Source organism: Spodoptera frugiperda, chromosome 1 (genome assembly GCF_023101765.2).
Source record: "Spodoptera frugiperda isolate SF20-4 chromosome 1, AGI-APGP_CSIRO_Sfru_2.0, whole genome shotgun sequence".
Classification (NCBI taxonomy): Eukaryota; Metazoa; Arthropoda; class Insecta; order Lepidoptera; family Noctuidae; genus Spodoptera; species Spodoptera frugiperda.
The window spans coordinates 7,176,125-7,203,361 of record NC_064212.1 but is presented as its reverse complement, the minus strand read 5'-3'; the positions used below and the strand labels follow the sequence as shown (position 1 = coordinate 7,203,361).

At 35.9% G+C, this 27,237-nt stretch overlaps 2 protein-coding genes across 2 annotated transcripts in view; one reads left to right on the top strand and one right to left on the bottom strand.

Annotated features, from left to right (window-relative positions):
- The window catches only part of LOC118273020 (collagen alpha-1(IV) chain), a 29,080-nt gene extending 5,786 nt beyond the window's left edge, over positions 1-23,294 (top strand). Inside the window, exons 2-15 of the mRNA XM_035589757.2 lie at positions 12,083-12,268; positions 12,381-12,425; positions 13,210-13,494; positions 13,925-14,170; positions 14,622-15,405; positions 15,641-15,901; positions 16,067-16,289; positions 16,434-16,549; positions 16,938-17,338; positions 18,175-20,242; positions 20,696-20,873; positions 21,598-21,712; positions 22,148-22,368; positions 22,638-23,294. Coding sequence (XP_035445650.2) covers positions 12,083-12,268; positions 12,381-12,425; positions 13,210-13,494; positions 13,925-14,170; positions 14,622-15,405; positions 15,641-15,901; positions 16,067-16,289; positions 16,434-16,549; positions 16,938-17,338; positions 18,175-20,242; positions 20,696-20,873; positions 21,598-21,712; positions 22,148-22,368; positions 22,638-22,818 — 5,310 coding nt within the window. The 3' untranslated portion in view covers positions 22,819-23,294. The remainder of the gene's footprint in view (positions 1-12,082; positions 12,269-12,380; positions 12,426-13,209; positions 13,495-13,924; positions 14,171-14,621; positions 15,406-15,640; positions 15,902-16,066; positions 16,290-16,433; positions 16,550-16,937; positions 17,339-18,174; positions 20,243-20,695; positions 20,874-21,597; positions 21,713-22,147; positions 22,369-22,637) is intronic.
- A 2,022-nt stretch (positions 23,295-25,316) lies between these two features.
- On the bottom strand, positions 25,317-27,139 carry LOC118273217 (PITH domain-containing protein CG6153). Its single transcript, XM_035590075.2, has 4 exons — positions 26,749-27,139; positions 26,150-26,271; positions 25,968-26,072; positions 25,317-25,882 (listed from the first exon to the last, which is right to left on the bottom strand). Exons 1-4 carry the CDS (start codon positions 26,929-26,931, stop codon positions 25,672-25,674), a joined length of 621 nt encoding a protein of 206 aa, XP_035445968.2. The 5' UTR covers positions 26,932-27,139; the 3' UTR covers positions 25,317-25,671.
- Between the last annotated feature and the right edge of the window lie 98 nt (positions 27,140-27,237).

Sequence of the window (27,237 nt, the reverse complement as noted above, 5' to 3'; positions counted from 1 at the left end):
GTAAAGCCATGCAGTACTTTTGTGTTTAACCCGGACATGTATACAGACACACAAAAATTCTAAAAACTACATTTTGGCTTCGATATAGATTGTAGACGCCCCAAGTATTATTTTAAAATAATCAATGTACAGTTTTTTACTTTCCTACGATTTTATTATTTATTTATACGTTTCACATTATATTAGAGAACTGATTTTCAATGCTTGAGAAATAGTAGTTTAGAATAGCAGTCTCTAATTCTCTATACATATATACGTTTTAAATTAGGTATACTGTAACGTACTTTATTTTAGTACTAATTAGTACATATTTGTAGACTTAAGTGATAATTCTGACCGATAAGAGCTGAATGCTAATATACATATATTTATTATGAATTTGGCACCACATCTACCAGCATGATAATATATTGATTTGTTATACGATTGACTAGTGCAATGTAATGAATTGCAGAGGATTCAATTGATAGATAGGTAGCCTTACGATCAACAGACAGCATCGAATTTCTTAGGTATATTCAATATGACTTACTCACATATGTGAGTATATTATAGTTTAGAGTAGATTATAATTTATTGTTAGAGACTTACTGCCGCACTCAGAGTCATTTTATGGGTACTTATCCAGTCCTTAGCAATTGTTTTCGGAACAAAATCGTTGCTAAGGAACAGCTTAAGTAATAATTAAATGTCTCTGAATGCGGTAGTTACTCACGTATGTGAGTAAGTCGATAACATAATAATAAATTTAGGAATTCTCAGGAAATATAATAAAATTTCTTAAACCTGATATAAGATGAAATAGTGCTTTTAAAAGCTTGACTAAGCAGTTAGTAGTTAAGAGTATATCACATAGAGTTCGTTAGCTGAAATTTGCGTCATGGTCAACATCCATTTGAGTTACGGACTGCGAAACTAATTAAACCATTAGCACTATTTAAATCGGAACACACTTAAACTATTTACATGCTTGGTGGTAAAAGTTAAAGTTTAAAAATATGTTTATATTCATCTGTTGTCCCACTTATGGTTAGCTTTTATTTAGCAATTCATCTTTGTTTAAAAATACATGTGTTAAGTTATTTTTCGAAAATTATAGATATCCATAAAAGCTTCTCGAATGATATAGACCTATCTATATCATTCGAGATAACGTACGTATTCTGATATAGATAGGTATCTATGGGTTATGTATTTTAGTAAGCGTGTATGATTAGGAAGTGAAATATTTAACTCTTTGAAGCTAACTGTAAATTACACGATAGAGAATGACACAGTTAAACATACAGCCTGGACCCACGATCTGACCTCAAACTCGATTATCCGCTTCCGAACAAAAAATAACGGTTTGTTAAATTAAACTTAGCGATAAACCGTCTTCTTCTATACAGAGGCTATCGTATGTTCAAAACATTGATGTCATCATTTAATTCTTAATTATAATTTTAAATAATAATTACTGTCGCTGTAGGATAACACACATTAAAAGTCCAAACTACGTGACCTCAGAGTGGCTCCATTGAATTAATTCTTGGTATAAAATATACTATATAGTTTCTAATACATACATGATATATTAAGGATAGGTATAGTTTTTAAGGAAATTAGCTTTCCTTTAAATGTAGAAAAAAATATTTCACGATTTTTTATGGTTAAGCTTGTATAAAAGTGGTAATAAACTATTTTTCCATTTTCCAATTATGTGGAAAAATGGTTCGGCCGATGGCGCGCGGCACCAGCGTAAAACTTAACCTGTGCGTCATTCCAGACTTATTAATAGGAAGTAGTACCTTACCTACCCTACTTCTTAGGATTTAGTTTAGAATCTGCATTATTACTAAAATGTTTAATAACATCGTATGTATAATAATGTATGTACATGGCTACTAAAATTGATAAGGTATAAACTGAACACCCGAAATGATGCAATATTGTTATTATTTCATCGTCCATTGAATTGAGAGGTCAATGAAAATAAAACCTTTAAACAATTGATATAAATTCGATATATTATTTTTAATTTGTCACTCCGAACACGTGCGTTTATTAGCCTCAGTATTTTAAAGTTTTACATAATATCTAAAATTTATATCTGGAGCATAAGTGCATTGATCGGCAAAAGTATTTTTTAAACGTTGCCCCCCCACTAGATTTTTTTCTTATATCGTGGATACGGGTGACAAACATACATAAGATATCCAAACCCACACACAAAGAAGTGTTTGGAGCGGGAATCAAACCCGCGACAAATTGCGCAGCAGCCGGTTGCCCAGTAACAGCGCCAATATACTTTGTCATCGAGCTACATAAGATAATATGACCGCTTGTCTCCACTACCCAGTCTGATCATGAATTTGAATGTAGATATGCTGAAAGGGATAATGAGAAGACGTAGGAAAATATAAACTTCACACATTGTCGTTGTTCAGTTATTATTATCTTTTTTTTTTATAATATAAAAATAAGTCGGGTTTTCCTTCCTGACGCTATAACTTCAAAACGCTCGAACCGATTTCCACGGTTTTGCATTCGTTGGAAAGGTATCCGGGCTCCATGAGGTACAGCAAAGAAAATTCAGGAAAAATTCAAGAGAGGCAGGAAAACAGGAAAAATCATTAGTGGCAAAACGGAGTTCGCCGGTGTTTGCTAGTTATTATTATAAATCCAAAGCAAACGACTATTGATGATGTCACACTAAAATAATTATACTAAATAAATCATTTTTTTATCCCCAAATGAAAATTTACTTTTTTTAATCAAACTAAATATGTGTATTGTGTATAAGAGAAAATACAATATACAGGGTGACTTTGAATTCGACGTATTCCTCTCGGGAGGTGATAATACAACTAATTTCCTAGAAAATTAGCCCTGAGGTCCTTGGGCGGAAAGTGGCTAGTTTCTGAGATATTCAACATTTTTGGTTTTGGTAAAAAAATCCCGAATTGATTACAAAAACATCAATAAATAAAAAAATACTGGTTGGATTTAAGTAGTTTTAGTTTTAATCAGTTGCCAATACATCAGTTATCATTTATAAATACTAATAATGGCACAAACATTATTCGTTTTAAAATAGCAAGTAATTTCCTATCAAATTTTGTTTTGTGTCACTAATTTGGTCGATAGAAAATTGGATTTATTTAAAAAAAAATATATGACACTAAGCGTACAAACTATTAGAAAAACTTCCTTGGTTTATTAGCTACCCAGAAACATAAAATTATTGACAACATTCTCAAAAATAAATGAATTAATTGATGATAAATCGAGTGTAAAGAGAAAAGGGCAATTTCAAAAACATCTTTATTTGCAAAAAAATGTTCAAAGTAACCTTCCCTACGACGAATACATGCCCGAACACGCTTCCTTATCTCTATAACGGTCACTCTCGGACCGAATATGCGTCTAATTTGGTCATTATCTTCAAATATGTTTTGGAGAAGAATTTCGATACACGGCATATTCCGTCTGTATAAACAAGGAACTTCTTGTAAAAATCAACCGGCGTTAGGTTCTGGTCATTGTGCATGCTATGTAATATATTGTTTCTATATATTAGCTACATTAATATATAAAGCTGAAGAATGTCAGGAACTAGTGGTTCAATTTGAATTTTATTTTGTGTTGGATTATCCGTTTATCGTGTATATTTTGGCTATAAAACATCACGCCACTAATAATAGGAGTGTAGCAGAACGTATGGTACTTATCTATTGTTTTTTTTATAACAAGGAAAAGATATGTTTATAAAAACATTACAAAGTTCATCATAAAATCGGAAAATAGAATAAAATATTTTTTTCCTCTTAAAGTGCATAAGTAAATAGGTGTATAAATAAGTAGGTACTTATATATACACTATATAGGATATGACCTCTTGTTATTACCTACACCAACACTAGATATATGAATTTTATGAATTGAATATTGCTTAATACAAACACACAATTTAAAATAACTTTACTCCAGTAATCAGATGTTACGGTAACCTTTGCACTATTATCATATAAGTTTTTATTTGGTACGTTAACGTATCAACTGGCAACAACATGGTTTATCACTTTTTAGCCTCGTGACCTAAAAAATGCTATTTAATTACTTAAAAATCTTTTGTTCAAAGTTTGTTTATAAAATAAAAGTATCTTCAACTCTTTTAAATCTCTTATCCGTATCGGTTTGTTTACTTTAAGCTTTTTGAACTACTTAGTAGATACCTACCTAGTCAGTGATTAAAGAACATTTCCGCTTATAAACGTTATTTTAATTTACGTGTACTATATAGATTTTATATTTAAACAAGCGCTATATTATCTTATCTTAAAATAATTAAACTAATTTTGATTTTTAAGGTTATAACCCCCTGATAAACTGACGGATGAATGACGCATGATTATAATATGAAATCCTACATAATATAAAGATTCGACCTAATTACTATACCTACCCACGTTCTCAAATTAAAGATAGGTTATGTATATACATACATAATAATATGTTATCCAATGCAATAATGATGAATGAATTGAATTGTCTCAAGAGACATGAGACATTACTATCTCATCGACTTTTATTGATTTTTTTTTTTTACATTAGCTACGTACTAACTTGTAGTTAGTAAATTGCAACTTTCAGATTTCACTTTTAAACTACTTAAGGCCGATTTTTCGATCAACGGATAACGTTTGTTCATAGAATAAAATTGAAGTTTAATAGTTTCGTGTGGAAAAAATATTCCTCTGATAAAGTTTGGAAAAAATCGGGTTTTAGACATCAATATGAAATATTAGAATTCGCAATAGGTATGTGATAAATAATTTAATTTATCGCTCATCGGTTGGTCTATAATAGTATGCATTGATTTAAAAATCCTGGTTGCTCAGTAGCTACTAATTTATTTAGATAGGTACCTATGTATGGGATATATTTTTGCCTTGTGGTTTACGTACAGGAAAATAGAAGAAAATCTTATGTAGCACCAACCTCGAAAAAAGGCCAAAACATTTTCTTTAATGAATCACTTTCACACGTCTAATTAGAATAGTCCTTCAGTTTATTTCTATGTAAAATACGCACCAAAGTAAAGTGAGCAGTTAGCTTAACAAATTATAGATTCGTATCCAATCCCAAAAAATCTAATACAATTTTAATGTATAACTAGCTGTTGTCCGCGACTTCGTTCGCGTAGAATAATTTATTTTATTTATTTATTTGCTTCAGGCATCTAAGGCTTATAGAGAAATACTATACATAGATATTACATACAAGTGAATTATATACTAATACATAATATCATGACCTCTGACAGAATTTGAGTTTTAATTTTTTTTCTAAAACAAAATATTTTTCTATTATTTTTTTATGGAATAAGCCAGTAAACGAGCAGACAGATCACCTGATGATAAGCAATCGCCGCCCCCCATGGACAGGATTAGGAATTTAAGAGTTGTTGGAAATCGGGGATTGGGAAGATTGGAAAGGAGGCCTCTGGTAACGTCACTCGCATAACGAAAGCGGTGTTTGGCTTTGGCTCTCCCACACAAAGTTACTCTTTCGTACATTAACTACCTGCCTATAAAAGTCTTTTCAAAATCGGTTTAGCCATATTTGAGATTAGTCGGAACCTTCAACAAACAAACCAAAAAACCAAATGAAAAAAAAAATGTGATTTGAGTTTTGAATCAGACACAAAATAGACAAGACCCCGCGAGATTAATTCCTATGTTATTTGATATTTACGTACATCAAAGAAGAAGTAGTAAATTACTTAAAATTCTTTAAAAAAAACAGCTTCTGCCTTCTCAACTTACTTAGTCCGCGTAACTTAAACAGAATTATTTTGTTCTGTAATCGAATTTGAAGCTTATGATAAAACACTTTAAGCATTAAACGCAGTCCGTATAGTTTATAAAAAAATATGAATTACTTATACAAAAAAGGTTCTTCATGAAAATGAAACCTGTGACATCAAACTAACGACACGATGCACTGTGGCCTGTATATGTACCCACAGCCTGCAGCTACACCTCAATCTATACCTTGTCTCCACACCACCATATCCCGCAAGGAAGCATAATTCTGAGATCACCAATATGTGCAAAATTTTGATCATAGTTGCGGTTTATCAAACGGTTAGCTTATAAATTGGGTCAAAATCAGCTTCCATTAACAAAGCTTTTAAAAATGAGGCCGCGACACAAACAGCGGCATCTGTTATCAAAGTGACAGGAAACTGCCGCTATCAACTTGTCGTTATGTATATAACACAATTTTTGCAATTATTGCCGAAATAATAACGTAACTCCCACGAATTCGTATCTGTAGCTGATAATATAGGGTTTTATGTGCCGTAATGATAAAACTTCACGACATATAAATCATGACCTTTAAATACCTACTTATATCCGTTTGTTGGTGAGTTAGACATACATATGTAGCTACGCACCTACATCATTTTATTACATCCTATTCCTTTGTAATTAGTGTACCTATGATATATCACAAAGAGACAGGTACTTATAAATTGGTCTAACTTGTTGTCAACTTGCAATATATAAAATAAAAGTGATTAAACGGAGTAAGTAACCGGAACTTAAAATGTAATAAAAGGTAGAGCGCTTGCTTACAAAATTATAAATAAAACATTTAGGCTTGATAAAGTTGGCAGCGTCGGTCAACGTTTAGTTATACTATTCCGGGGTGAGTCGCCCTGTCAATGCACGAGCTCATTCATGAGTTGCTCTTTTATCACATATGACGTAGTCCACTACAGAGCATTGAACCCAAAGGGAAGTATTCCACATTCATCATTTTTATATTTTGTCGAGAGATATTCCTTAAACATGTTTCTATTAAGGATCAAGTATTTGTATTATGACAAACCTACAAAACTCGGTAATACGAATCGAATACACATACCTATGTAAAATGAAACATAAGTGTAGTGTACTTTTACCTAACGAAAATCTATCATACTATATGACACCGTCACCAAGAATAAAGACTGATATGTTTATGGCAAAACATTCGTTAAAATAGCTAATACTTAATTGATGAATTTTATTTAAATCTTTTGCTATTTGTTTAATTGATTAACTTTAAATAAATAGCGGGAGATCCCGAAGTAGACGAATATTATGAGAAAAGTCGATAGTGAAGTTGTATTATTATGCCCACAACACGTCCGAAAAGTCGAGTTGTGAGCAATTGCACTTCGATTACTCACGACTCAGTTTTATGGTGCGAGCGTTGCACTGAAAGTTATTGCTTACTTCCAGTAAAGTGAAATAGGTCAATAGTTTCAGTACCGTACTGTAACAAAAGCCAGTTGAATGTGCAGCTATATTCCAAGTTTATATTTAGCACAGGTCGCTGGCAGTACATACGCAAACATAGATCACATATCTATTTAGCTTGGTCTTTGCTTGGAGTCTAGTCTAGACACAGACTATCATTCATTTTGAATGTATTTCATCACCTTTCCCAAGCATGCTATGATAATATTTGGAAAGGTTCATGTAGTCTTTCAATAAACTAAGGAATCACCACTTATTCCATGTATCTACTATATTGTCGTCTGATGTACGTGCTAAATACTAATGAAGTATATCTTGCTAATTATTTTATTCTGTAGTGCATGTTTTATACAGGGTGATTAAACCAGTTTTTACATTTAATTGAAGGAAACAAACACATGGAAGCTAAAATAATAATTTAGGGTGACTGCTTCAAAGTATCGAGTAAATGCGTATTGTCGTAAAGCTTAGAATGAGACTACAAAAGCTACGGCCAGTGTTGCACGTGAAACTTCTGTAGAAGCTGAAACCATTATAGGCGGTTTGCAATGAACTACTTTTAAAATCCTTAAATTGTTGGTTTTTGAACCCACTCGTACATACATGTTATAAATTACTACTATCTACTTATGACTAATTTTGATTTAAAGGTTTATTTTGAAACGTAAAACATTTATATTAATTTCAATAATTAACTAATCGGGTTGCACGAAATTCCTTTTTAAAGAAGTATATTGGTATATTATATGCATACCGCTATAGCCTGTAGCACGCACCCGCCGTGCTCCGTACACTTCGGTGCGGGCGTATATCGGGAACGCGTTTATGAGCAGACGGGGTCACCAGATTCCGGTAAATGCTCGTAAATCTCCACAGTGCGTTCCGTTTTTTTTTTACTTTTGACATAGTTACTCTAATAATAATGAATAATAATAATATGTCTATTAATAGCTACTTCCTACGGAGCAACACATTAATCACACTGTTCTATAGAAATTACTTACTAAACGTCTCATTAAAAGATAGTTTCGGATTAAAACAAGGAAGAATGTTCAGTAGTCGATTGGTATTTGATATTTATTTGGTAGCTAGATATTTGCATAGTAGTTTCTGCAAACTCACAATAAATCATACTTTAGCTTGTATAGTCACCGACCTGCATACTAAAACTACTGGAAGTAATGAGTTAGAGTTTATTTGCAGAAGTGATGTCGCAGAATTTAACAATTGCGCAAAGTAGATTACAGTAAACTAAAATTCAATAAACATATCGCCATAATATGACCAATGTTAGGTTAAATCTAGGTATTTTAAAACATATATTTTATTTAAAAAGATTCACATAAAACAACAATGAGTGTATATTGTAGGTAATTAATATTACAGTTTATTAACAATGTATTACATGATAGTGACACTTACACGTGGAGGTAGGGTGAGAAGGGTGCGAGGGGTGGGGGGTGTGCGGCGGCGGGCGCGGGTCGCGGGATGTGCGAATGGTCGTTATCGCCTTGGACACTGCAATGATTGTTTATCCAGCCTGTTCCTTGAATTGCAACCAATGACTCATCCGCTCCATAATCGCGTACTGCCATAATTATTATGTTGTCATGATGTAATTAATAGCATATGTAAACTAGTCCGATGGCCGTGTTAAAATAATTTGTTTAATGTTCTATACTTAGTGAAACAGTAAGTACACGTAGGTCAAGCAGAAAACCTCCTTTTTACTTCGGTTAAATAATGCTTTCAACTGATCTGACGTTGTTCGGAAAATACTTAGGTACTCATTCAGCATCTATGTTACTATGTATGTACAGTATACACTCGTGGCACCTCGGTACCTCCTGACTCCCGATACCACTAGTGGACGCTTGGGCAGTCGCGTGCGCATGCAGCGGATGACGACCGACGAGCGCGCACCTCCCACGCGCTTTGACCGGAAGTTACGCTACAGCAACTTATAACGCTGCTCCACAACCTAATCTGCACAGCTGCAGATTATTAAAATAAGCAGAAAAATGTATATTACTGACGCATAAACTGAAATCCAAAAGATAGGGATTGCTCTAATGTCTATTCCGACGAGAGGTCGCGAAACCTCATTTTATAGTTGAGGGCCGTTGAGCATTTGAATGATAAGTAATATAACGTAATTGGTTATAAAAATATGAATAATTGATATTAGGTAACTATTTTATAATCATGTCTAAAGAATATTAACGAATTATTTTTTCAGGAGATGTCTCATTTTCCCTTGGCTTACCTATACCCACCTAGAAGAAAATTACAAGTTTAACGTCGCCATTAAAAAAATGTGGCTTGATATATTATTTCCAAGTACAAAATGTCTCCTTCTTAATGTTTTACACTAACCGACACATTTAGGCCACTGCATGAACTTTACTATCATTGAGATGTGATATACATTAAACTAATTGAAAACAATCTACATTATAAAGACTGATCATTCAATTCTCTGACTCCAACGGCCCGTCGCAATAAAGTGTTAATTTAAAAACAGTTGGGCACCGAACTCTATTGCATTGCGTCGTGCAAATTCAGCATGTTATTTAATACTACGTTTGAAATTGAGACCGCATTCTATTTGTATTGTATTGCATCTATACATAAGTACAATAGCTACAGTTTTAGTCATGCTCTTTTTCAAAAGAATTTGTGATAGTAATTCTAATTCGTCTTAAGATCATAAATGATAAAAGATCTTTATTTTTGCAAATAGGTTACAAGGTAACACTTTTACACGTAAATCTATAAAATACCTAGTACATATTAGTTTATAGATGAGGCCGGCATTTCCTATCTGACCACATTAAGAAGAAATGAAAAACCGAATCAAAATCAGAAGTCGTATTTACGTTGATTCTGTAGTGGTATCTTGACAAAAGAACGACAACAGTTTGAGCTGAGGACAGAACGCATGTTTCAGTTTACTTACAACCAGCAATGACGGCTGTTGCTGAATGATCCGACGAACAATACCAACCAAACGAACCTTTGAGTAGACTGCCCAAAGATCAAACTGTCAGAACGTTTAACTAAAAGTGAAATGAGTTGGCAAAGTCACACATGGTCCTCACACTAACAATTTTAAGAAGAAAATATCTTCGTCTATTTTTGCAATTTTCTGAAACTGTAAAGTTTATGTACATGAGATAGCGGCCAAACGTCGGCCCATTTAACAAAAAAAAAACATACCTACATCATTTATTTTCCACCGAATGTCATATTTCTTCACTACCGATTTATTTTTTAAAACAAAAACTAGGTACGTTTTTGTCGCCTACATTAAATACTTTTACGAATTTGATCGTTCAAAGACTGTCGGACTGAATTACTAAAACAAATATTCGTACACATGTTGAAAAAGGATACAAATCCGTTTGACTGCAATAAAACTAGAATGAAGAAGCTGCGGTTAACGTCTGGTTAGTTCGAAAGATGATGTAATGCAAAGCTCTGACATCATCCTTCCACCATAAACCTCACTGCTAAACCCATTTGGAATCATTGCTGTAAATTTTTGAAACTTTAAAATAAATTAGTACCAACATAGTATAACTTTTATTAAAACTTAAAGAAGTTCAATGTTAGCTAGACTAAATAAGTAAAGAACTGCATAAATAATTCTATAAGTTGTCAGTGTTCGAATATAATAATCACACTACACCATTCTGATAACCATGATCATCTAAATATTAGACATTTCTTTAATAAATTTCTGACTTAGATTTATTATAATAAACTCATTTTCATGCTCTATAATAAAGTAGGAAGTGCAATGTTCTTACACTTGCTCTGCATCGAATGTATGTCAGAGGTCCCGACGATAAGGCACGTTCTTTGTTACCTACTCTATTACACAGCATTTTTAATTAATGGGCAATACTGTTATAAAAATATGACAACGATATAAAAATAATAAAATGGAACGGAATATAAAATCAAATTAATTTATTACACTAATACAGTGGAGAAACCAATCCAATCAATCATTTCGGTAGATTGCATACGACGCACGTAGTCTCTGTATGTAGGTAGTAACTTGCAAAGATAACTTTATAGGCATACGATAAATTATTCTCTACATTATATGTAACTTATGTACCTTGTACCTATGTTTTATCTAAACGCATTAGATTTAAGACATTGAATTGACTAAAGAAAGGTAAAGTTTGTCAAATAATTTAATTTTCCTAGCTCGCTGTTGTTGTGGTTTTGTTTGTTTTAATAAGTTAAAGCCGACATTTGATAAGTTCACGATTAATGAGACCTTATCTTCAGTAAAATTATTTGCACTCTATTCTAGATCTGAGTCAAACCCAGCTGTCGTTTTTAGGTCGCCATTTACCAATATATCAAATAACGTGTTGAATATCACGGCTATTATTAGCTTCGTTGGTACTTGAAAGTTAATTATTGCTTAACTACTAAACATTAAGGATATTATAAAGTATACTTAAGTGTAGGAGAGCCATGCTTTGATGCTTCGACACGAATGAGCCGGCTCGATGGGAGTGATGCCACAGTTTCACAGAAAACCGGAGTGAAACAACGCTTCACTTGTTTCACTATATAAATGAGGCCATTCATCCAAAATGCCTGAAAGGCCAAATATTTCCAATAATAAAACTTTATTATTGTAACCTGAACATTCTAAATGTAGTAGATACCGACTATAGGGCCCAAGCACACGGGCGGCCGTTATGGTAACCGTTAATGGTTCATTAAAATTTACCTAAAACTTATAATTTTGTTCTGATCAGGTGGTGTGCAATCAAACAGAATGCGACTGTACTGGCATCAAAGGAGATCGAGGTGATATAGGACCACCTGGAATTCCTGGCGGTCAAGGTGAATATGGTGAGGATGGACCCGTGGGTCGTCCAGGCCGGCCGGGAGAGGCAGGAGACATCGGTGACAGAGGCGATTATGGAGACAAAGGAACACACGTAAGGACAAGACAAACTTTATCGCAACATAATATGTATCTACATTATGTTGTCTTTAGAAAAATATACTCATGTATATATAGTTTAACTACTATTTTAATTTTGTTTTCAGGGCATCGATGGACCATACGGGCCAAGAGGAGACACTGGACCGCAAGTATGAATAGACTCAGCTGTAATCAATGTCTAGTATATTTAACTCTGATTAAGTGAGGCCTCTGTGTCGCAAATAAAAATGTTATAAAAAATATATTTTTCATATTTAAGTCGACGTCGGATTATATGCACTATCAAAATGACAAAATATGTATGCAAATGTGCACTAAAAAGGGTGCAAATATACACTAAAAAAGTTGAAATATGCAGAGTAAAAAACATTGTAAATTAGAATTTTACATTAATTTATTATAAATAGGTAGAAAATAATAATTACAGTAAAATAATCTATATTTTCTACAGCAAACTTGTGACGTTTGACACTCAATATCAATGCATAGGCTCAAAACCTTTCTATTTAATCTGACGTTACCGGACAGAACTTGAAGACGCGTCCACCTGTGGCGGCGATAGTATAACAATGGTATAACACAACACGCCTAATACGTATAACTAGTGAAATAAGCGCTGTTAATGAAAAAAACATCCGAATATGCAATAATGCTATAAAAATACAATTTAGCATAAGCCAATAATCCGATGTCCGTATTCATAAGAAAATTGATAATATGTTTTTGTCGTATACGTCATAAGGACAAGGTTTGTATGAAAGAAAACTTCTATACATTCACCGGAAACATCAGAAAATACTGGTACTACTACAGCTTGAGCAAAAATTATGCGGGCTGGCAGTTAATTAATAAAAAAGACAAAGTGTTGTTTAAGTATACACCTTTATTTTATGTAGTTTAAAAGGTTCATTAATTTATTACTGTCTTGTCTAGGGTCCGTACGGATTGGAAGGCGTTATTGGACTGTCAGGTTTGGATGGTTGTAGTGGTATTGATGGCATAATGGGACCACCTGGACCCATTGGTTATCCTGGTGACAGAGGTTTACCTGGACCGTTTGGAGAGAAAGGTTCTCAAGGAATGGCTGGTGAAGGAGGGGCTAATTCACGAGGATCTAAAGGAGACATGGGTGAACTGGGTCGAGTAGGAACTCCAGGATATATTGGAATAAGGGGTTATCAAGGTGACAGTGGAAATCCGGGAGAAACTGGTGACGAGGTAATTATGGAAGTTATTTTCTCTTTTCACTGATAATTAGAAATATGTTAATATTGGATAGTAAAAGTGTATATGATGTGGTACCCATCAGCCAGTTATGTATCATGCGCTACTATGTAGTTATTATAAGTCTCTTGTAAATGTGAACATACTGACATATACTAAACACAATTGTGAGTCTCATGTAAATGTGAGCCTACTACCATACACTAAACACAATTGAGACATTTTTCAAGAAAGTCGTGTGCCTGCACTGTAAGCGTAGCGGTTGAAGAGTGATGTAAAATTGTATATTTTTAAAAACACCCACGACACGGGAAAAGGTACTAGTGTGGGGCCATGTTTAATAAAAACTATACCATATATTTATGATTGAGTAGAGGTTCTTCTCAAAAAATACCGTTAGTTTTAATCATATGTCTAATTACAGGGACCAATGGGTATTCGCGGAGAACCAGGAGAAATAGGAAATGATGGTGACGAAACCTTAGGACCAATGGGAGAAAAGGGCGATCAAGGTATCGTCGGTGAACCGGGTAGACCCGGAAAAATCATCATAAGTCCAATTGAAGAAAATATTACAGTCATAACAAAGGGCAATAAAGGTGAAAGAGGATTACCAGGTCAAAGAGGAGTTAAAGGAATTAAGGGAATGCCTGGCTCGCGAGGCAGAACAGTAAGTTATTGTCTATTCACTTTTAATATTAATTCTTTAAAAGCATTCAGTTTAGACATAATGTCGATTCGTTTAATATTTCGAAAAGCATACAAGTAATGTGTATTTAACTAGACGCGATTTCGTCCGTGTGGAATATTGACTTCTGGCAGAATTTGGGTTTTTAACCTAAAGGATAGTTTTACGGCTACGATACTCGTATAAACCCTGTAGGATTGGTTATTTTTATATTTCCACGGAACTACACCACGGGAATAAATTCAACTTAGCTACTGAATCGATTTTGCTACAGCTGTAGAATATAACTTGGAAAAGACTATTTCAAAAACCTGTAAGTAGTCATTAAACTACAGTGTAAATTCTACACGGACGAAGTCACCAGCAAGAGCTAGTAATTTAATAAGTTGTCAAAAATAATTTTGTATTATATTATATTTATTTTTCCAATCAGGGACCATACGGTCTTGACGGTCCACAAGGATATAAAGGTGAACAAGGTCAACAAGGTCCTAGAGGAAAGGTTGGTCACCAAGGTCGCGTAGGTAGTGCAGGTCCCAAAGGTGACAAAGGTGCACCAGGATATGCAGGACAAGACGGTGCAGACGGATGGAATGGAGAAAGAGGTGAAGATGGAATGCCAGGCAACCCTGGTCCACAAGGTCCTTCTGGAGAACCTGGAATTTACGATGAACGGTTAGATGTCCCACCAACACAAGGGCCTCAAGGACCTCAAGGCCCTGAAGGTATTCTTGGCCCTCCTGGAGCTCCAGGCTTAGATGGGGCTCGGGGATTACCTGGTATTTTGGGACCTCCCGGATTCCCTGGAATCAAAGGAACTCCAGGCAGGCCAGGAATCCCCGGCATATCTATGAAAGGAGAACCAGGAAATGTGGGATTTAAGGGATATCCTGGATTCCCTGGGCCCGCAGGTTTCCCAGGTGCACCCGGACTTACTGGACCTAAAGGTTTTAAAGGTGCAAAAGTAATTGGTCCTGATGGCGAAGATGGAGTACCAGGTTTGGATGGAATACCTGGCCTAAGAGGAGATCGTGGTGATCAAGGTGACCAGGGACCACAAGGATATCCAGGAACAGGAATTCATGGTGTTGGACCTCCAGGTGAAGAAGGACCTCCTGGATCACCTGGTATCGTTGGTGATCCAGGCACACCTGGTCGCCCAGGGTACCCCGGACCAAAAGGAGAACGTGGTGATGATTGTCCGTTTTGCAAATCAGGTACATATTTTGATACATTTTTATCCTCAATAAAGGTGAAATGCGATAGATAGAAGACGACTTGCACAATAATTGTTACCTTCTTAGATTTTGCCGTGTTGTGGCACAAAATGCTTGTATTTAAATATTTATTCGTAACATTAATTTAGTTATAACTTATAAGTGTTGCATAAATAGTTACTTATTTTATTTGCTTATAAGTATTGCATAATATAACACCTCTCTATCTCCATAGGCTTAGATGGACCAAAGGGAAAAAGAGGAGATGATGGTACACCTGGTCGTAAAGGCTATCCAGGACCTGAAGGCCCATCTGGGCGTAAAGGATATAAAGGTTTTCCTGGACGAGACGGACTAAAGGGACCAAAGGGACCAAAAGGAAACAAGGGTATTGCCGGTGGAGCTGGACCTCAAGGACCAAAAGGACCGATAGGACGTGTTATATTACCTCCTCAAGATCTTATCAAGGCAGACCCAGGCCGCATTGGTGACCGAGGTACGTATAATATATTAACTATAATTAACAACCTTTATTTCGTTACAATCTAAGAAGTCCGTGCTGTGACATCGTTTAATAATAATGAAATTATACCAACATAATATCACTTTCTTAATGAGTATTGTACCAAGATTATTTTACAAGATATATTTTTTATGTCAGGTTTCATCGGTGCACCTGGAAATCCAGGTGATGCGGGTTGGCCAGGGTATAGAGGAGATGCAGGTTTAAAGGGAACAAAGGGTCGAATGGGTGACGATGGGTTCCCAGGTAGACCTGGTAGAAATGGTACCAGAGGACGCGACGGATACCCAGGACGGCCGGGTCGGCCAGGCTCAATCCCAATTCAGTTCCTTATGGGACAAAAAGGAGAAGCAGGATTTAAGTAACTAGATTTTTTTATTAAATTAATGCTTACAGAATTATAAAGGCAAAAGACAATTAATTATTACACAGAAATAAGTATTTTAAATTAACGGCTGCAGAACCATTATTTTTTCGAAACATGACCGTTTTGTTAATATTGCAGAGGGGAAACAGGTGAACCAGGAGAAGATGGTATTAAAGGAGAAATCGGTGAATCACTTGCCCATGGAATCAATTCCAAGGGCTCGAAAGGTTTACCCGGACTGCCTGGTATTAAAGGTAGCTAAATTTTGTGTTATAGTACAGGTTCAGAAAACTAAATTATACCATTATACCTAAGTTATTTTGAAATAAAGTACCAAATCAGTACGTTAGGTCTTGAACGTGTGTGAGAATTGTCTTGCAATGTTTTAGTAATGATTGAATACGCTACTGGGGGAAAAGTGGATGTAAGTATATTGTTGTTACCATACGTGGTTATTTCCCGAAGACCTACTTACCCGGGAATTCAAAAACTACACAATATTGCTTTTGAGTTGAATTGGAATAGCAAAAAACCTAATTTTGTGACAGTTTTTAAAATTAAGTTTATAAATATAGGTACGTAATGAAGATGTACCTAAAGGGATAAAACTCTTTATTTATTTCAAACTTGTAACTTTCACAGGTATTAAGGGATTGAAAGGAGAAAGAGGTGACTTGGGATATGATGGTATGCCTGGTATACATGGTGACCAAGGTCCACCTGGTAGATCTATTCAGGGTTTGAAGGGTTTTAAAGGATTCGTCGGAAGAAAAGGTGATATTGGGCCTTATGGATTATCCGGGAACCCAGGTCCTGCTGGGCCCAAGGGTGAATTTGGAAATAAAGGAAAGAAGGGAAATCGAGGTGACGCCGGATTAGCCATTATAGCTGGCGAAAAGGGTTATGATGGAGTCGCTGGAGAAAGAGGAGATGATGGTGACGCAGGCTACCCGGGTATGCAAGGAAGATATGGAGTTACAGGAAATAAAGGACAGCAAGGTCCACCGGGAGATGTTGGCCCCGCAGGACCACCAGGACCTCAGGTAAAAATGCCTTTATACAATAGAGAAATCAGAAATCAAATCACATTTTTTATTGGTCACACGATTTAAAATGTACCGTTTTGTTTATCCAAAATACGGGGAAATGAGATAGCCTCTAACACTGAGCTATCTCAATGGCCACTAATAAAAAAAATAAAGTTAATCAACAATACATAAGCTACTCATTTAAAAAATCAAAGGTAATTCGTTTATTGTTTTCAACAATTTTGAGCTACAAGTAATGCTATAGGTACTGAAACCATTTGAGCATGCTACTAATTTAAAAAATATTGTGCCATGAAGTGACGGTAGAGTCCAATACATTTGTCACTATCCTTATTCCGTGGTCCACTGTGTGTTAATACTTAACTGTTAAAACATAAGCCTGATGTTCAAATACTCAAACACCACTCAAAAAAGCGCTCTCAAGAATAGGTCTATCACTTATTTTGTTTTTGTAAAAGGACAGACATAACATGACATTTAAGTACAACTTAAAATTTAGTAGTATTTCACTATTTGGGCGTAAAACAGGCCAAACTGCTCTTATTTAGAGAAAGTCATAGTTAAGCAGACTATGATTTGACCTTCTCGGACTGGACTAGACTGACAATAGTATAAAATATGACTAATATTGTTGTTGTTCATTAACTATGTATTTTAATGCGATGGAAGAAAAAATATGCACCCCGCATCATAAAATAAGTGATATATGTACTCACAAACTCAGTTTGTTAAAAGTACAGTCAGCATCAAAAGTTTTTCATTGTAATTGTTTTTTTTTTTTTTTAGTTTTTTGTTAATGTTAAATTACCTTTATGTTTACGTTTTTTTAGGGAAGAAAAGGAATACAGGGAATCGAAATCCGAGGTGTTCCAGGCTTAAATGGCCAGCCTGGCCAGCCTGGACGTAAAGGATTGTTTGGGGAGCCTGGTTTACAAGGTATTCATGGAATACATGGCAAAATCGGTAATAAGGGTGTAAAAGGAAATACTGGACCTACAGGTCTTCGTGGCATGTATGGAGAGCAGGGTCCCATGGGTTTCAGCGGATTCCCAGGATTAGCTGGAAGTGTTGGAAATCCAGGAAGTCAAGGAGAACGTGGTGACACAGGTTCCATAGGAGTTACCGGAACACCAGGAAATATAGGACCGGAAGGACCATGGGGTCGTAAAGGCGAAACTGGTGATGCCGGTGCTCCAGGTTTAGATGGTTATGATGGTAAACCTGGGTTCAAAGGAGGAAGAGGCGACTGGGGATTGCCAGGTCCAAAAGGTGAAAGTGGTGACAATGCCGCAAAAGGAATGAAAGGTGACGTAGGGTCGCCTGGTTACAACGGTCTTGATGGAAGACCAGGGTTCCCTGGGGCAAAAGGAGAAAGAGGCGACTCTGGAACTTCAGGTCTAAATATTGCGGGCCCACCAGGCTTAAAAGGTGATAAAGGAAATACTGGATACCCAGGTGCTTACGGAACAAGAGGCAGAAAAGGTGAAAACGGAGATTTTGGTTATAAAGGTATAATCGGGGATGATGGTGACAAAGGTTACCCGGGAATGCCTGGTCGACCAGGGCGTCGTGGAAATGTTGGTCTCAAGGGTCAACAAGGGTATCAAGGGCCTTTTGGACTTGTTGGACAGAAAGGTGATCAGGGTATAGATGGTAGACCTGGACGTATGGGTTTGGATGGAATTCCTGGAGAAGTAGGATATATCGGCCCAGCTGGACCACCTGGTATACCTGGACCTAAAGGAGAACGAGGTGATATTGGTATAACAACATACGTGCCTCCTACCAATGGAGATGTGGGTGATATGGGAATGGATGGTCTACCAGGTCAAAAAGGTCAGAAAGGTAACCCCGGCCCATTCGGTTTATTCGGTATTAAGGGTGAACGTGGGGACGACGGTGAACAAGGACAAACCGGTGAGTTTGGTATGGTGGGATACAAGGGTTTATCAGGTGACCAAGGACCTCCAGGTCTCCCTGGAATACGCGCAGAAAATGCCCCACGGGGTGAACAAGGAAAACCTGGCTTTGATGGTCTTCCGGGGTGGCCAGGTCATAGAGGCCAGAAAGGTAAGCCAGGTGAATATGGTATCAATGGCCCTGATGGTGTACCTGGTCCTCCAGGTGTTATATTCGAAGGACCAAAAGGAATGGTAGGAATGGATGGAGCGCCAGGCCCGCGAGGTATTTCTGGACGACCAGGAACTCCAGGAGGAATAGGAAACATCGGAGCACGTGGTGTTAAGGGTGACGCTGGAGAAATTGGTGACTCTTACAGCCCCAAAGGACCGCGTGGAGACTTCGGTCATAAAGGTTTTAAGGGTGTCCGAGGCCAAAAAGGAGATTTAGGTGATGGTGGTATACCCGGACGGCCAGGGTTTATAGGTGCGCAAGGTTCCAAGGGTTTCAGGGGTGATCAAGGAGAAGAAGGGCCATTTGGACCTGCTGGAATTAAGGGTGTAAAAGGTGATGCAGGAGATTTATTAGATGCTTCTGAAATCATTCCTGGTCCGCGAGGAGACATGGGCCCCCGTGGGTATGATGGGCAGCCTGGTCGCGACGGAAGGCCAGGAGAAATTGGCCGCAACGGTATTCCAGGAAGCAAAGGAGAAAAGGGTGACACAGGCTATCCTGGAGAAATGGGACCTCCTGGATTAATGGGACCTGAAGGTTTAAAAGGTGTAAAAGGATTACGAGGCTTTGATGGGTACCGTGGAGCTACGGGTGCTGCTGGACCTCCAGCTAGACAACCGATGCCTAAATCTAGAGGATTTTATTTTGCAGTTCATTCACAAGAAAGAATGATTCCTCAGTGCCCATCTGGTACATCACCCCTTTGGAGTGGATATTCTCTTATTCACATTATAGCGAACGGAAAAGCACATGGACAAGATTTGGGTGAGTTGTCTTGTCTTATATTATATTATATTATATATTATGTCATATATCTATAGTGGTTCTACCACTTACTTTCAAGTAGTAAGTTGTTCACGCATCTACATAAAAGCTCCAGAAGTGGACAAATATTTCCGTCTTAACTGAGACGCTTTGAATTTAAAGTTTAAAAATCCTCATTTGATTTTATATTTATAAAAATTTTCCTAAATCCTACTCGTCAGATTAAATATGTAAATATTGTTATATAATGATCTTATTTTGGTTGATAAAGGTATATATATATGTTATTGTTAATTTAATAATTCAATATCGAAGGGCACCATAATTTTCAATCGAAAATTCTCTTGTTTTAGAATTCAGAATGTATCCACCTCATACAAAATAAATAGATATATTAAAGTTAAAAAGAAGCTTTTCTTGGGTTTATAATGATTTTTTTTCTTATTATTTCAGGTGCCTCAGGAAGTTGTTTGCGCAAATTTTCGACCCTGCCTTACATGTTCTGTAACTTTAATGAAATTTGCAATTTCGCTCAACGTGAAGATTATAGTTTTTGGTTATCGACTCCTGAACCTATGCCTATGTCTATGACACCCATACAAGCCAAGGACGTTGGAAATTACATATCGAGGTATGCCTGTGTAATAAATATTATACCTATATAGAACTTTAATCGTGGATATGAAAAGCCAATGCGGGGAACAAAGTGACTCGTGCTATACGCACAGCATCTTGGCTAACCAGTCAATCTTTGAAACGGCTCGACTGGCTATTTAGGGCGATCCGATCGATATTCTAGTGGTAAGACTGACGTATGAACCCTGTAGCCAATACAAAGAGGAGGTATCATAACTGGATTTTACTTTAACATAATGCGTGACACTATACGGAAAACCTAGGATTTTGCAAACCACACCCCTCATTATTTTTCAACATGCAGTCCTATACTATAAAAACTATGCCAATAGACCACTTTCTATTGTGCGACTTTCTGAGCGCTTATAACCTATGTTCACCTTTTTACTTATAATATCATTAGGCAGGGCCGTTTTGTTTTGTCACAGTGCACAATCACATTATGGCATCTCCTCTTTTTACCTACTTCCTTCATGAACGCAGAAGACATTCAAAAGAAAAAATGTGGAAAAGAAAAATAAATGCGTTCTATAGCGATAAGCGACCACAGGCTCACATCGTACGCATCGCATATGGTATTGCTGATGACCTCATACGGAATGCGTACGATGCATATGTTGCGGATATGTGAAGATGCGCTTACCTTAGGTCGCTACTATGTGTGGTGTCACTTTGACAGGAGATAAACAATGAATGAAAAACCTTGTTTTATTTTACAGATGCCAGGTATGCGAAGCTCCCACACGAACTATTGCCATTCACAGTCAAAGCAATTTGGTGCCAGAGTGTCCTAGTGGTTGGAGTGAGTTGTGGCAAGGATACAGTTTCCTAATGGTGAGAAATTTATATACATATATTTACATATAATAAATCTGTAGAAGGCCAATTCTGTACATTGAAAAGATTGAAAAAATAAATAGTGTAAATAAACGGTTGGATTTCGATGAAACTAGGTATAATTATACCTTATTATTCAGGGTATAAAATGGAATTAATATCGTTCTGGAGTGCAACATCAACACAAATACTTTTAGTGGCAGGTACCTAATTTTTAAATCACCGCCTTTATTCAGGGCGCTCAACATTAAAGTTTTGCTCATATAACTCCAACCTGAATACAATTTAATATTACTTCAAATGATAATCCATATCTTATAGATCAATTTATTGTCTTACGAATGACGTAAACAAATTATATTCAAACGAGAAGTTTGAAGAACGAGAGTTTTTTATTAACTTATTTATGTAACTTTTATATTTATTTTACAGCACACCGCCGGTGCAGATGCAACAGGACAGAGTCTTATATCTCCTGGATCATGCATGAGACAATTCCGCGCGCGACCCTTCATCGAATGTAACGGCCTCGGGCGCTGCAACTACTTTGCAACTGCAATCTCTTACTGGCTCTCCGTCATAGATGACTACAGAATGTTTGAGAAACCCGAACAGCAAACATTGAAAGCTGATCTAGTCTCTAAAGTCAGCAGGTGAGCAAGAATAATGTAACTTTGTGAATATGTAACGGGTTCATTGTTACGGAAGCTATTATACTCATAATCATGCATATTATTTTACATCTATAAGTAGGTATTATAAACTAGGAATACTAAGAAACTGTAGGGAAGTTGTTGTTTCCCCTTTGCATTCTGTACATTAAACCATTGTTTGCCAACGATAGTATTTAAGAAAGTAGGTATAAGTAAGTAGGCTAGGTACCTATATCATACATTAATTCTATGACTTTACCTTTTTACAGATGTGCTGTTTGTATGAGAGATTGGCCTGTAGCTCGCAAGAGCTCAGTTCGCGCGCCTACACCAATAGGAGATTTGAACTCCGTACCAAATGCATCCTACCGCCGACCGCGTCCGTCGCGCCAGCCTTACTACCGTAGACCAAACTGGCGTCGTGGTGTGCGTGGAAGACGCCGACAATGAAGAGACTATTAAATTTACGAACTTTGAGATTCAATAAAAATCTTATTTCTAGGGAAAATATTGTGATGTATTTCTTTCCATGCATGAAAAGAAAAGATACATGGATAGCATATAATAACACTGCCAAATATATACAAGTATATATTTATACTTAACTGTCTTAGTATTTAAAGTAAGTAATTAATTTCGTTCATAAAGATATACCTATTATGTAGAAAGTACCCACTATCGCAAACAAATATACCTATCACAAATCACTGTCGTATAAACCGTATTGTTTTATCTATGTATGAATTTTAAAGTTTTAATAGATTCACAAGTTTGCCTGCATATTCTAACAATATTTGTCTCTGTATTCATCTAATGGCTACTGAGACTTAGTCTTAACAATAACAAGAGCACTTTGTTAATAGTGTTGTAAATATACTTAATTATTGTCCTAGTTGCGAATAAACATAATAAAATGATTAAATTTATTCGGATTTTGTATTTGCATATTCTGCTTCCAATATTTTAAGTTCGTGTTTTTACCATTTGTTTACTAACGCCGCCCGCACCGTACTTGTGTTAATTAAATAGGATACCTTTCATCACGCTACGATCAATAGGAGCCGAGCAGTGAAGGGAAATGTTGGAAAAACAGGAGAACTTACTCCATTTTTTAAGCTTCCGTCGCGTGTGCAGCCTTAATGCAATCATCACTTACCATCAGGCGAAATAGCGGCCAAACGTAGGCCAATTATACATAAAAAAAAATTACAGGAATACTCTTATAAAACACACTAATACTAGGAGAAGTGACACGTGACAGTCAACCAATCAGATCGCGAATAGCGTATGGTTACTGCTTACTTATTATTTTACGAGTGAGTTCAGTAAGTTTATCATATGACGTCGGAAATTGATAAATTTACGAAAATGTAGACGTAAAATATTACAATTTATCTCCCGTTTAGAATCCTACGAAAGTTTATAAACTTCCTAGTAAATTTATAAACTTACAGATCTTGTTATTTTCCGGTATAAATTGCAATGTTTACCCAACATTTTTTGTGCACTCCATTTTTTCATTGTATTATAAAGAAATCATTATAAACAATTAATGTTTGACCATATATTTTCACTGGTTACGTCTATAATCGATTAGCTTACGTGCAATCTCTTTTAAAAACAGTATGTGCACCGGGACCCCATGGCCCATGTGTTTCAACCCCAAACGGCTCAAAACAGTAGATGCCGAGGTAGTAGTGTACTCTGTCGCGGAAGCGGCCACCACAAGCGCATGCAGCGGTGCTTAAAATATGGGGTGGTGCAAGGGTGTCTACACACGTAGCGTCCCACATCAGAAGCCTACCCCTATTCCAAGGCAGCAACGACATACCTTCTGGGGGGCTACTCCGGTTCTCGAATCCGATGTTTCGTTAATCTTCGACCGTAGATTTTATTGATTTAGGTACTAATAGAATTACTTGAAATAACGTTTTATTTTTAATTTCATATCAAAACCTATTTATGTGTCTTCATTTCATTCGTTTATTTTTGTTCACGAAAGTTCGCAATAAATAGAATTGTAGAAATGCAAATGCAATCTGCGCAGTTTCGGACGAAACTTCGTTTTTCGTTCAATTGGAGTAGGCCCCTGGTCTCTTGCCATCATCACGTACCAAACCATTAGGTTCTAATACCGCTGTTACGCCATATACATTGCTGTCTACATCAAATGTTTTCTTCTACTTCATCTATCTGCATAATAAATAAAATATTGGAAAATCTATTTCCGTTGCACTGTAAACATGATACACTGCAACATGTACATGTGCATTGCCGCCATATTTTATCAGTGTTTCCTGTCTTTTTCAATTTTCCTTACTCAACATCGCTTTCTTGTGACGAAAAACTTGAATAATAATTGTATTATTTATGGGATTTACTGACTTCCTGCCTCATTGGTCGAGTGGTCGCAAGTGCGACTGCCGAACAAGAGGTCTCGGGTTCGATTCGGGCAAAGTATTGCTGGGCTTTTTTCGGATTTTCGAAAATTTCTCAGTAGTAGCACGGAGTCTGGAATTGTGTCCAGGATATGGCAATAGGCTCACCCCCTATTACATGGAACTTATAACACAAATGGTGAAAAGTGGGTGTACATTGTATAGCGGCATTACGTGCCGTTATGTGCACCTCTGCCTACCCCTTCGGGGATAAAAAGGCGTGAAGTTGTGTGTGTGTGTGTAGGATTTACTGACTTAGAAATAAAGGTTTCGATTTTCGACAGTTACTTTGAAACGTTTAAATTGGTTTAGTTATATTTTTTGGTGGAATGACTGACATATTTAAGAGAAAGAACGTTAATAATATCCTATAAATATTTAATTATTATTTTGCGGAAAATAAATTACTTACTTCATGAAAAAATATGAATTGATATCAACACAGTGTCCAATAAAAATATATTTTAAATACAAATTCAAAGTTATGTGTGTAACAAAATAAAACTAATATTAAATAGGTACTTACTTATTTATTTTATTTTACAGTCTTACTCTTACTGGAAGATAAATAGTATAAATAGATGAGAAGAGTATTAGGTGTACATTTTATATTAGTACATTATTAAATGCATTAGTAATTAGTTCTACAGTTCAGTGAAAGAATACAATTTAAATAGGTAAGTAAAATTTATGATTATCATATTATATTTTGCATATGACCCTACAAATATTACTTTGATGATAATAATTATGAAACACAGTTGAGAAATATATGTATAGATACATAGCAAAGTAATTTATGGTAACAAAGAAAAAAATATTATTATGAATATACAAAGAAACTTAATAAAATAATTTAATATTTTTACTCAATTTGTCTTGTTACAGAATCAAATTGCTTCAGTTTATGGTCATCAATATTAGGTCTAGCTTCATAAGTACAAATAGTTACTCCGTGTCTATGCCCTGGAGTCCATTCACCCTTTAATCCAATATAATATATTTTCGTATTTTCAGCACCAAAGTTGCAGGGGAAATGCATTGTTAAATGTGATACCGATGAAAATGTGACAATTCTAAAAAAATAAATAAAAATGTTATCATAATTATCATAATTATACTTATGATTTTAGAGAAACAATATTATCTAAGTATTCTTACTTGGGGCAATATTCCAAAACGCCTTGACTATCCTTCTGCAGTTCAAAAATTTGATCAGGCTCTAGAGCCACATCGTCAAATGTCATGTTGGGTTTATTCTTATATCTGAAAAACAGTACTTATTAGTTTCTTATCAGAAAATGCTAAATTTCTTTAGGTAGATTAGATTTTGTTATACTCACAATCGTAACTTTGCAGGATGACAGTCAGAATCTTCTGCTGATATTTTGATACCTTTAAGTTTGACATTCCCTGTGAATGGTATATTAAATAATAATTCTTCATCAGCATCACTTTCAACAAACTGAAAATTAAGGATGCATATTATAAGTAAATTAAAATAGAATTGGATACCTGGGTATGAGAAGATTTGCAAATTGATGTTATGGATTTAGTGGTGTAATATATTTGTAATGGATACATAAATCAATATGTCCTCATCATCAAGATAAGCATGTTTGTAATATCTAATGAGCCCAAACTCAATATCTTAATTAGTGGGTAGCCCAAGGTTGCAGCAGCGATCTTTCAGACCAAGTACCGACATATTGCATGGTCATCTAATCTTCATAATATAATTACCAAGTTTCATAGTAATTCACATTAAAAATATAAACCTCCAAAAAGCCGGCAACGCACTTGTTTATGTGCGACACCAATTGCTTACCATCGAAAAAACCGTCTGCTCGACTAATGAACTATCCCCTAAAAAATTAGGAAGGGAGTAATCAAGGGAAGTTATGATTAAACCTCCAAAATATCAAATAAAAGAAGCACTTACATGAGTTGTATCTAGTCTTTTGTCCCATGGTTTGAAAACAGTTTTCCCAGAGCCTTCGATAGTTTCATTTAAACATTGTAAATTTTCCTTATCAATTTTTTCATATAGGTTATACTGAAAGCCGATTTCGTCGGCATTGCTGTGATCATGATCATGATGTCCATGGCAATGATGATGAGACATTATTGATACTTTGAAGGGTATGACGTCGATGCTTTTAAATATGTACAATAAACAGTTGCAATGCAATTTTTTTACAGAAACTAAGTAATACTAAGTATAGTAAAAGAACCTCGAAACAACCGTAGTTCTAGGTAACGATATCAATCGTACCTACCTTTACCTTTTCTATGATTTGATTTATAAATACACAAAGTAGGTACCTATAAACAGCTGAGCTAAAGTCATTATCAGACGTTCCAATTTGGTTGGACCCGACCGTCCGTCCACGAACAAATTAAACCGTGTGTGGAGCGGTTGGTCCGACAT

Bases quoted from the DNA above. Each gene is read 5' to 3' on its own strand.
- LOC118273217 (XM_035590075.2), bottom strand. From the start codon at position 26,931: ATGTCTCATCATCATTGCCATGGACATCATGATCATGATCACAGCAAT. The intron at 26,073-26,149 runs GTGAGTATAACA...ACTGTTTTTCAG, and splicing joins CATCCTGCAAAGTTACGATT to ATATAAGAATAAACCCAACA. The intron at 25,883-25,967 runs GTAAGAATACTT...TTATTTTTTTAG, and splicing joins GTTTTGGAATATTGCCCCAA to AATTGTCACATTTTCATCGG.